The sequence below is a fragment of the Lepidochelys olivacea genome (genome assembly GCF_965140295.1).
Source record: "Lepidochelys olivacea isolate rLepOli2 genome assembly, chromosome: 5".
NCBI lineage: Eukaryota > Metazoa > Chordata > Testudines > Cheloniidae > Lepidochelys > Lepidochelys olivacea.
In genome coordinates, this window is record NC_140415.1 from 6,024,817 (window position 1) to 6,036,899 (window position 12,083).

The 12,083-nt window shown below is 44.0% G+C and overlaps 1 protein-coding gene across 2 annotated transcripts in view; it reads left to right on the plus strand.

Annotated features, from left to right (window-relative positions):
• KIAA1328 overlaps positions 1-12,083 on the plus strand; it is a 268,352-nt gene that overhangs the window by 14,017 nt on the left and 242,252 nt on the right. For both annotated transcript variants that reach the window (XM_084628573.1, XM_084628572.1), the window contains exon 4: positions 535-626. In XM_084628573.1, the coding sequence (XP_084484699.1) occupies positions 535-626 (92 nt within the window). The remainder of the gene's footprint in view (positions 1-534; positions 627-12,083) is intronic.

Consider the following 12,083-nt stretch of genomic DNA (forward strand, 5'->3'; position numbering starts at 1 on the left):
GGAGTGGTGGTAACTCAGTTTGGTGTGTGTTTCTAAATAAACAAAACACAATGGAGCTAACAAGATATCTATCCTGATATCACCCTGATCACTGCTTGTATGTTGCATTCCTGTTGCTCTCTCTGACTCCTGTGTATAGCCACCCAATGAGTTCCTGATTTTGATCAGTCACTTTGAGTGCAATCACAATACAAATATAATCCTAGATTTGTAGGCCACAGGGGACCATTTTGATTATCTAATTGAATCTCCTGCATAATGGGAGCCAGAGAACTTTGCGGAGCAAACCCTGAATTGAGCCCAGTAACTTGTGGTTGAATTAGAGCATGTCTTTTTTTTAGAAGAATCCACCACAAAATGTGGTAAATTGTTCCAATGGTTAATTACCCTTAAAGTTAAAAATAGGCACTGCATTTCCAGTCTGAGTTTTAGCATCATTTTCTAACCATTACATCCTGAAATGCTTTTAATAGCTTCAGAAATACTTGTTCTGTATAAACTATTGCATTTTAAAATGCAAATTTTACTTTTCAGGTCACTAATGGAGGAGTGAAGAGTGCTTCTTTAAAGGATTTATGTCCCGAGGACAAGCGACGCATTGCGAACTTAATTAAAGAACTTGCCAGGTGAGAAGCTTCACCTGAAAATGCATTATGTTTAGGGAGCGTCATTCTTTGAGTTAATGCCAAACATCTTAGAACTTCATCTTTGTTAAACAGACATAAGCATAAAGTGATTGCTCTTGCTGGAAGAGACTTCAGCAAGCAGGAGACCCAGTAATGTTCCTTTACTCCCCTGACCAAAAAAAAGATAGGTGGCACTGAGCTATTAGGCCTTCATCCTGCAGACTGCAGGAGCCTGTTCACACAGAGCTAGTTACAGGATCATGGCCTTAGTTGCAACAAGGTCTCTTTCCTCTTGTGTGTAAAAGAAAATATTAAATTATTTCAGTTATTTCCTTTGTTTTTTGAAATCACAAACGTTGCTGGTATGAAACTGTACAGTTTTCATCTGCCAGAGGAGCAAGTTGAAGAGAACTACCATTTAGAGGTAGGGCCATAAGCTTTCGTGGGTATCCACTTCTTCAGAAACATGAAGTGGAAAATTACAGATGCAGGCATAAATATCCTGGCACATGAAGAGAAGGGGAGTTACCTTACAGGTGGAGAACCAGTGTTGACAATTCAGTCAGGGTGGATGTGGTCCACTCCCAATAATTGATGAGGAGGTGTCAATACCAAGAGAGGGAAAATTCATTTTGTAGTGAGCTAGCCACTCCCAGTCCCTATTCAAGCCCAAACTAATGGTGTTAAGTTTGCAAATGAATTGTAGCTCTGCAGTTTCTCTTTGAAGTCTGTTTTTGAAGTTTTTTCTTTGCAGGATGGCTACTTTTAAATCTGTTATAGAATGTCCAGGGAGATAGAAGTGTTCTCCTACTGGCTTTTGTATGTTACCATTCCTGATGTCTGATTTGTGTCCATTTATTCTTTTATGTAGAGACTGTCCAGTTTGGCCAAAGTACATGGTAGAGGGGCATTTCTGGCACATGATGGCATATATCACATAAGTAGATGTGCAGGTGAATGAGCCCCTGATGGTTTGGCTCACGTGGTTGGGTCCTCTGATGGTGTTGCTAGAGTAGATATGGGGACAGAGTAGGCAATGGGGTTTGTTACAGGGATTGGTTCCTGGGTTAGTGTTGCTGTGCTGTGGTGTGTAGTTGCTGGTGAGTATTTGCTTCAGGCTGGGAGGACTGTCTGTAAGCGAGGACTGGACTGCCTCTCAAGGTCTGTGAGAGTGAGGGATCGTTTCCCAGGATAGGTTGTAGATCGCTGATGTGCTAGAGAGGTTTTAGCTGAGGGCTGTAAATGATGGCCAGTGGTGTTCTGTTGTTTTCCTTGTTGGGCCTGTCCTGTAGTAGGTGACTTCTGGGTACCCGTCTCACTCTGTCAGTCTGTTTCCTCACTTCCCCAGGTGAGTATTGTAGTTTTAAGAATACTTGATAAAGATCTTGTAGGTGTTTTGTCTTTGTCTGAGGGGTTGGAGCAAATGTGGTTGATCTTAGGGTTTGGCTGTAGGCAATGGATCATACTATGTGTCCTGGATGGAAGCTGGAGGCATGTAGGTAAGTACAGCGATCAGTAGGTTTCTGGTATAGGGTGGTGGTTATATGACCATCGCTATACTGTGCAAATAAGCAATCTGTCTCACCTCTTACATGTTTTAACTTCCCTCCCACCGTGATCGAAAAAAATTGGAGTCTCCTCATCACACAAAGATGAAAAATGAAATGAAAGACGTGAGTGAGTCACCCTGTTCTAGTTTCCATTTAAAAAGGAGGGAAAGAACATTTTGTAATGTTATGTTACGCTAAAATTTAAGATGAACCTTTTTTCTTCCATGTATTAAAGGCAGTTGGTGATGATCCCAGCATTGCATACTTATAACCTTTCAGAAGTTTTACTGAGTACCTGCTTGTTTGCTCTTGATGGTAAAACAAAAAAAAAATTGGATTTTTTTGCTGTGTAAGCTCTCTAGGGCAGGGTCCATGTGTTTGTATTGCCCGAAGCACCATTGTGCCTTAATCCTGATTGAGCCTCAAGCTGCTACCGTAACATAAATATTAAAGAATAACACTGAGAAGATCATAATCACTTTACTTGGTGTTTAGCATCCACGTGTGCTCAGTGGAGAAGTCTGTTGCTAGTGAATCCCAGGTACTTGACTTTCCCTAGGAAGCTTATTTTTCTGTCAGATGGTAATATAGATAGTTAATTTAGGAAAAAATAAGACCTTATAATGGGAACAGTCAGGTTCTAAATAAACAATTTAAAAAACCCACAGATTTTATCCCCTCCATTAACACTTCAGATTAAAACACGTACTGCTTAGGACTCTAAATGTGCATAAGTTACCTGACTGTTTGAACAAGTGCACCATTTTTTACACAATCTTCATTATAGGGCGTGCATTCTTTTGGAAATCCTAGTTGACGATAAGATGGTGCTTACACTGTCAAAGACTTCATAATACAATAAGGTTCACTCTCTTTTCAATTTAAAAAAAAAAAAAAAACCCTTTAGAAAGTTTATCCTGGAATCTGCTCCTTACCTAATTGTATGTTTCAGTTGGGTGTTCTCACTGGGCTGCTGGCATTTTTTCATAGTATTCTATTTCTTTTTTTCAAGAAAAGAACACTTTGTAAAATTTCTTGCATTTTTTGAGATGAAAGATGGTGTCCAAAATACAAAGTCATATTTTAGCCTAAACATTTTTACATGTACCTACAAATTCAAAAAAACTTCAGGTGTTTTTAACTATAGATTTCAAAATGATTTGCAAAAGTGAGCAAGCATCATTAGCCTTATTTTCTCATACAGAGAAACTGAGGCACAGAGATGAAGTGATGTCACCCAGTAAATCAGTGATGTAGCTAGGAATGTTGTGTCTCTTGATTTATTCTCATCATCCACTGGAAAACTTTACCTCCTAATAACTTGTTACCAATTTTTGCTATACAATCTTTTAGTAAACTTCCAACTCTATATTTTTAACTACTCCATGTGTTAGAATGTCTAGTTAAGGCTGTAATGAAGAATAGATTGCACTGAAGCCTGCTTACAAATGGTCAAATGCTGTAACTATTCTAGATACTGATCCCACTGTTTGATGTATAGGTGAATAATCTAATAATGAAAAAACCCTCTATTACATTCTTACTCAAAATACACTGCTCCCAACTGAATTCCAATGCACTAACTCATTTAAACCTGGGATTCTTTTAAAGTCTCAGATGCTTTGATTTTTCCCTGAGGATAGTTTGATATTTCTGCCTGACATTTCTCTGAAGAAAAATAGAAAGTGCAGCAACATTAATTTTGAAAAGTAAAATTAGTGGAACACTATTATTTTATATTTAGTTCTTTTATTTTTAAATGTAATCATATTTTTATTGGATATAATTAAGTCCTTTGCAAGAGTGATAAGAAAGTTAAACTCTAACTCCTCTCACCTCATTACCTTTTTTAAAAAACTCTCCATAATTTGATATTTCATAGTAGGAAAAGAACCAGAAAAATACTGGAAAACTTCCAGATAGAATTTGCAGTTAATAATAATTAATAATAAAAATAAATCAAAACCTCATTTGGCCAGAGAGAAACTTCATAGGTCCTGATTCTGCCGCACTGTGTGCATGGAAATGTCATGGTAGCTGAGAATAATTCCTGCATGTTTATCACAGGATCGTGGATGGAAATTGTTTGGTAAATAACTGCCCATCTCAAGACAAACTGAAGGAAGGGATAAAATCCTGGCAATACCAAAGTCAGTGGCAGAACTTACATTGATGCAAGTGGTCAGAATTTCACTCAAGATTTGCTGTAATAGCTCAAGTTATTGGCCCATCTCCTTGGGTAGCTTGACTTTTCTGCAATGGTTTATGACTGGTGGAGCAACTGGAGATTGTCTTCATCTCGTCACTCTTGCAATTTTGTACATTCTTCACAAAAAAAACCTGCAAAATTCTGCAAATTTTATTTCTCAAATAAATGTGGAGACTCCAGCATGGCATTGGGGAGCGCAGGCCACTGGCTGCACAGAGGTGGGAGATCACTGTGCAGCTTCCCCCCGGGACGTGGATTCAGCAATAAGACTGCACCCAACCCTGACACAGTGTAAGGACCGGGCCTACCCCAGAAACACCCCAGGGCCCTGCCCCTCTGTGCCAAGTGCACCAGGTATGGGCAGGCAGGCCAGCAAGGCATGATCCAAGTGTGAAGGGGCTTAGTGTGGAGGGATCCAGGTGTGGGTTGAGAGGGTTCTGTGTGAGGCAATCTGGATGCGGGCACCTCAGTGGGGGGTACGGGGGGATCTGGATACACAGGGGATGTGGGCAGGGCGGGGCGGTGGTGGTTTCTGGCGGCAATGGGGCTCTGCAAGAAGGTCCAGGTGAAGGTAGTTGGGGCTCAGCAGGAAGGATGTCTGGGTGTTGGGGGCTCAGTGGGTTGGGGATCCAGGTGCAACTGGTTGGCTCTCGGTACGGAGCGGTTCCCGGGGCGGGTGGCTCATCAGGGTGCAGTGGAGTGGGGTTTGTTGGGGGTTCTGGGTGCGAGGGAGTGGGTGAGTCTCAGCAGGAGGGTCTGGGTATGAGGGGGTCTGGATGCACAGGGGTCGGGCAGATGGAGGAGCAGCTCCCTGTACAGTAATCCTTTCCCCTGTAGCTGAGGAGCGATGAGTGCAGGAAGCATGGGGGAGGGAAATTTGCAGAACTTTCTACAGCTGGGGGAGAAATCTGGAGGGGGTGTCTGACACAGCCCCGGATGCCATGCAGGGGAAGAGGAAGTCCTGTTCTCCCCAGCCCAGCCGGGACTAGCAGCTGAGCCCAGCACAGGATAGGAGCCACTAGTGGGGTCTTCCCCAGTCCTGTGCCCTGCCCCACAGTGATTTACCTCTCTGCCAGCTCCCCTGGCCACCCGACAGATACTGCTGGTCAGGGTTGCATGACTACTCTTGTGGCTTCCTTTTGGTTTCCCATCAGAAAGTCATTTTTCTGTGGGGAAGCAAATAAATATGTGGGGGACATAAATTCTGCGTATGTGCAGTGGCATAGATTTCCTTCAGGAGTAGTATGCGTGTATTCCTTCCAGACTCTGCTGAAGATTAGCTAATATACTGAAGCATGGACGAGGATTATCTTTACCTTAGTTTGACTAAGTTCTAATGTTGTTAGATATAATATTATCCTGTCCTTTGGAAAAATTCCAGCTACAGTATTTGCTTCCAACCTGTGTTGCAGGGAATTTCAAGGGTTGACCACACACTAGCTATTAGGGACTTGATGAAATTTAATTTTAAGACCGGGTTGAAAGAAGGAACTCAGATCCCTTCTAATCTTCTTTTCAAGGCTAAATAATTATAGTTTTTGCACTCTTCTGTCACTTGTAAGTCCTAGCCATCTCTTTGTCTTTTTCTGTACCTATACAAACTTTTTTACATCTTAAAGGGACATGAACTGGATTGAGTATTCCAAATGAAACTGGTCTGTCGGCTATGTCACATCTTCTGTATTTTATGTGCCTTTTAAATACATCCAATGCGCTGTTCGCTTTAACTAGAGAATCTGGACAGACTTGTCACTCCACTGTCCATAGTGACTGATGCTAGACATTCCAAAGGTTTTGCAGGCACTGTGTGGCTTTCTTTCATATTCCAGCTGGGGCTCTGCTCATTGCTGATTCCTTGAAGAATTTTAGAGCTGGGGTTAGTCATGGCTAAGTTACCAGAGTGCTTTGTATACTGAGCAGTGCAAGTGGGGTATGATCATTGGGCTAGCTGCTCCATGGGTGTTTCAAAAACACCCAGAGGTTCCCATGTACTCAGGCAGCTGCTTCTGGCTTACTGATGCAAGTGGCACAACTATACCAGCAGGAGGAAGTTAATCCATTACTCTCCACAAAGACCTATTAGCCAGAGAAGATGTTCATTGACCTCACACTGATGCAGGCTTTCCAGAGCAGTGATGAGGAGAGGGCAACACACAGGATCCACACACTCTCACTCCTTGATAGGGTCACAACTGCCCTGGATCCTTCCAGAGGAACAGTAGGAGATATCATAGAATATCCGGGTTGGAAGGGACCTCAGGAGGTCATCTAGTCCAAACCCCGGCTCAAAGCAGGACCAGTCCCCAACTAAATCATCCCAGCCTGGGCTTTGTCAAACCTAACCTTAAAAACCTCAAAGGAAGGCGATTGTATCATCTCCCTAGGTAATGCATTCCAGTGCTTCACCACCCTCCCAGTGAAAAAGTTTTTCCTAATATCCAACCTAAACCTCCCCCACTGCAACTTGACACCATTACTCCTTGTTCTGTCATCTGCTACCACTGAGAACAGTCTAAATCCATCCTCTTTGGAACTTCCTTTCAGGTAGTTGAAAGCAACTATCAAATCCCCCCTCATGCTTCTCTTCCGCAGACGAAACAATCCCAATTCCCTCAGCCTCTCCTCATAACTCATGTGTTCCAGTCCCCTAATCATTTTTGTTGACCTCCACTGGATGCTTTCCAGTTTTTCCACATCCTTCTTGTAGTGTGGGGCCCAAAACTGGACACAGTACTCCAGATGAGGCCTCATCAATGTCGAAGAGAGGGGAACGATCACGTCCCTCGATCTGCTGGCAATGCCCCTACTTATACAGCCCAAAATGCTGTTAGCCTTCTTGGCAACAAGGGGACACTGACTCATATCCAGCTTCTTGTCCACTGTAACCCCTGGGTCCTTTTCTGCAGAACTGCTGCCTAGCCATTCGGTCCCTAGTCTGTAGTGGTGCATGGGGTTCTTCCGTCCTAAGTGCAGGACTCTGCACTTGTCCTTGTTGAACCTCATCAGATTTCTTTTGGCCCAATCCTCTAATATGTCAAGGTCCCTCTGTATCCTATCCCTACCCTCCAGCGTATCTACCACTCCTCCCAGTTTAGTGTCAGCTGCTAACTTGCTGAGGGTGCAGTCCATGCCATCCTCCAGATCATTAATGAAGATATTGAACAAAACTGGCCCCAGGACCGACCCTTGAGGCACGCCGCTTGATACCGGCTGCCAACTAGACATGGAGCCGTTGATCACTATCCATTGAGCCCAACAATCTAGCCAGCTTTCTATCCACCTTATAGTCCATTCATCCAGCCCATACTACTTTAAGTTGCTGGCAAGAATACTGTGGGAGACCATGTCAAAAGCTTTGCTAAAGTCAAGGAATAACATGTCCACCGCTTTCCCCTCATTCACGGAGCCATTTATCTTGTCAGAGAAGGCAATTAGATTAGTCAGGCATGACTTGCCCTTGGTGAATCCATGCTGACTGTTCCTGATCACTTTCCTCTCCTCTGAGTGCTTCAGAATTGATTTCTTGAGGACCTGCTCCATGATTTGTCCAGGGACTGAGGTGAGGCTGACTGGTCTGTAGTTCCCAGGATCCTCCTTCTTCCCTTTTTTAAAGATGGGCACTATATTAGCTTTTTTCCAGTCATCCGGGACCTACCCCGATTGCCACGAGTTTTCAAAGATAATGGCCAATGGCTCTGCAGTCACATCCGCCAACTCCTTTAGCACTCTTGGATGCAGCGCATCCAGTCCCATGAACTTGTGCTCGTCCAGCTTTTCTAAATAGCCCGAACCACTTCTTTCTCAACAGAGAGCTGGTCACCTCCTCCCCATGCTGTGCTGTCCAGTGCAGTAGTCTGGGAGTTGACCTTGTGCGTGAAGACAGAGGCAAAAAAAGCATTGAGTACATTAATTTTTTCCATATCCTCTGTCACTAGGTTGCCTCCCTCGTTCAATAAGGGGCTCACACTTTCCTTGGCTTTCTTCTTATTGCTAACATATCTGAAGAAACCCTTCTTGTTACGCTTAACATCTCTTGCTAGCTGCAACTCCAGGTGTGATTTGGCCTTCCTGATATCACTCCTGCATGCCCGAGCAATATTTTTATACTCTTCCCTGGTCATTTGTCCAATCTTCCACTTCTTGTAAGCTTCTTTTTTGTGTTTAAGATCAGCAAAGATTTCACTGTTAAGCCAAGCTTTACTATTCTTTCATATTTACTATTCTTTCTACACATCGGGATGGTTTGTCCCTGTAACCTCAATAAGGATTCTTTAATATACAGCCAGGTCTCCTTGACTCCTTTCCCACTCATGTTATTCTCCCAGGGGATCCTGCCCATCAGTTCCCTGAGGGAATCAAAGTCTGCTTTTCTGAAGTCCAGGATTCGTATTCTGCTGCTCTCCTTTCTTCCTTGTGTCAGGATCCTGAACTCGACCATCTCATGGTCACTGCCTCCCAGGTTCCCATCCGATTTTGCTTCCCCTTCTAATTCTTCCCGGTTTGTGAGCAGCAGGTCAAGAAGAGCTCTGCCCCTAGTTGGTTCATCCAGCACTTGCACCAGGAAATTGTCCCCTTACACTTTCCAAAAACTTCTTGGATTGTCTATGCACCGCTGTATTGCTCTCCCAGCAGATATCAGGGTGGTTGAAGTCTCCCATGAGAACCAGGGTGTGCGGTCTAGTAACTTCCGTGAGTTCCTGGAAGAAAGCCTTGTCCACCTCATCCCCCTGGGCTGGTGGTCTATAGCAGACTCCCACCATGACATCACCCTTGGTGCTCACACTTCTAAACTTAATCCAGAGACTCTCAGGTTTTTCTGCAGTTTCATACTGGAGCTCTGAGCAGTCATACTGCTCTCTTACTTACAATGCAACTCCCCCACCTTTTCTGTCCTTCCTGAACAGCTTATATCCATCCATCCATCACAGTACTCCAGTCATGTGATTTATCCCACCAAGTCTCTGTTATTCCAATCAGGATCAGCCAGCTATCTGTCCCACACTGCCTCAGGGACTTCCTAAGTAGAGTAGCGGGAGTGGCCACACAATACACGTGACCGAAACATGTTTTTGTAACTAATATGAGAGTCTTGAGGGCCCACTCTCCTTCAATATCTGGCATAGTGGATGGGGGGTTGTAACCTGTGAGGACTCTCAGGATGGTCAGCTTCCATGAATAGGGAGCATCCTCACTAAGAATATGGTATGTGTGATGCCAAGCGGTAGTTCACAGCTGTGGTAGCAAGATTTGCTGATTCCTGTCTTTACCCTCACCCTGCAAATTCTTCCTCCCTGCCTTGACATTTTGTGTGTGGAGCCAAGGAATTCAGTTGTATTTTGGGTGTGTAGAAGTATCAGATAAGATATATATCTATATATATACCATGTGTTAGGATATAGATATGCAGGCCTGTCTGTAAAGGCCTATACTCTAATTTAGGTGTATTCTTATCACTTAGCTAGTTTTAGAGGTATAAAAGAGAGAATCCAAATCACCTGTCTGACTGTATAAGGCCTTTGGCTAAACAGCAGAGGCAGTGAACGGTCACATCCTCACATTCCAAACTAGTCACATTAAAAGAAGGTGCTATTGGGCTGTTAGGAATACAATCCTGTCCTGATAGTGCCTATCACCTCCAGAGAAAGGGAAGTGCCTAGAAAATGTAAAAGGAAACTTAGTTTGATAGCATCCTGTCTGGCAAGAACTCACTTATCAATAGCTGGGATGTGAAATCCTCATTTGTGTTGTTCTATCATTGTAGTCCCCATTTCCCCATTGTTTGTCTGTATAATCTCTGTCTGGTTCTGTGATTGTTTCTGTCTGCTGTATAATTAATTTTGCTGGATGTAAACTAATTGAGGTGGTGGGATATAATTGGTTAAATAATCATGTTACAATATGTTAGGATTGGTTAGTTAAATTTCAGGAAAATGATTGGTTAAGGTATAGCTAAGCAGAACTCAAGTTTTACTATATAGTCTGCAGTCAATCAGGAAGTGGGTGGGGGGGGAAATGCAGGGTGGGGAATTGGAATCATGTTTTGCTAAGGGAGGTGAATGGGAACAGGGACACCAGTAAGGCTCTGTGGTGTCAGAGCTGGGAAGGAGGATACTAAGGAAGGAAACTGTTTCTTGACTTTAGCAAAGCTTTCGACACGGTCTCCCACAGTATTCTTGTCAGCAAGTTAAGGAAGTATGGGCTGGATGAATGCACTATAAGGTGGATAGAAAGCTGGCTAGATTGTCGGGCTCAACGGGTAGTGATCAATGGCTCCATGTCTAGTTGGCAGCCGGTATCAAGTGGAGTGCCCCAAGGGTCGGTCCTGGGGCCGATTTTGTTCAATATCTTCATAAATGATCTGGAGGATGGTGTGGATTGCACTCTCAACAAATTTGCGGATGATACTAAACTGGGAGGAGTGGTAGATACGCTGGAGGGGAGGGATAGGATACAGAAGGACCTAGACAAATTGGAGGATTGGGCCAAAAGAAATCTGATGAGGTTCAATAAGGATAAGTGCAGGGTCCTGCACTTAGGACGGAAGAACCCAATGCACAGCTACAGACTAGGGACCGAATGGCTAGGCAGCAGTTCTGCGGAAAAGGACCTAGGGGTGACAGTGGACGAGAAACTGGATATGAGTCAGCAGTGTGCCCTTGTTGCCAAGAAGGCCAATGGCATTTTGGGATGTATAAGTAGGGGCATAGCAAGCAGATCGAGGGACGTGATCGTTCCCCTCTATTCGACATTGGTGAGGCCTCATCTGGAGTACTGTGTCCAGTTTTGGGCCCCACACTTCAAGAAGGATGTGGATAAATTGGAGAGAGTCCAGCGAAGGGCAACAAAAATGATTAGGGGACTGGAACACATGAGTTATGAGGAGAGGCTGAGGGAGCTGGGATTGTTTAGCCTGCAGAAGAGAAGAATGAGGGGGGATTTGATGGCTGCTTTCAACTACCTGAAAGGGGGTTCCAAAGAGGATGGCTCTAGACTGTTCTCAATGGTAGCAGATGACAGAACGAGGAGTAATGGTCTCAAGTTGCAGTGGGGGAGGTTTAGATTGGATATTAGGAAAACCTTTTTCACTAAGAGGGTGGTGAACCACTGGAATGCGTTACCTAGGGAGGTGGTAGAATCTCCTTCCTTAGAGGTTTTTAAGGTCAGGCTTGACAAAGCCCTGGCTGGGATGATTTAACTGGGAATTGGTCCTGCTTTGAGCAGGGGGTTGGACTAGATGACCTTCTGGGGTCCCTTCCAACCCTGATATTCTATGATTCTATGAATCATGCTTGCTGGAAGTTCACCCCAATAAACATCGAATTGTTTGCACCTTTGGACTTCGGGTATTGTTGCTCTCTGTTCATGCGAGAAGGACCAGGGAAGTAAGTGGGTGAAGGAATAAGCCCCTTACACCATGCAGACTCATTTATTAGCAGTCCTACTCCTCACAGCACTGGGAGGACAAGTACCTTTGTTTGTCTTCTCTCAGTTTACAGAGGGTACCCCTAGAAAATCAAGCCCCTCACCCTTTATTAAATCTTCAATTAAAGGCAGAGCACTGGTATAGTAGTGCCCCCAGACACAAGTTTCCAGAGGCCATTTGGCCATCTCAAAATGAGATTGAGGTGTCTGCATCTAACTGGAAGTACGTTACTATACACACCTGAAAAGGGTGACCGGACATTCCTGTGTGTGCAT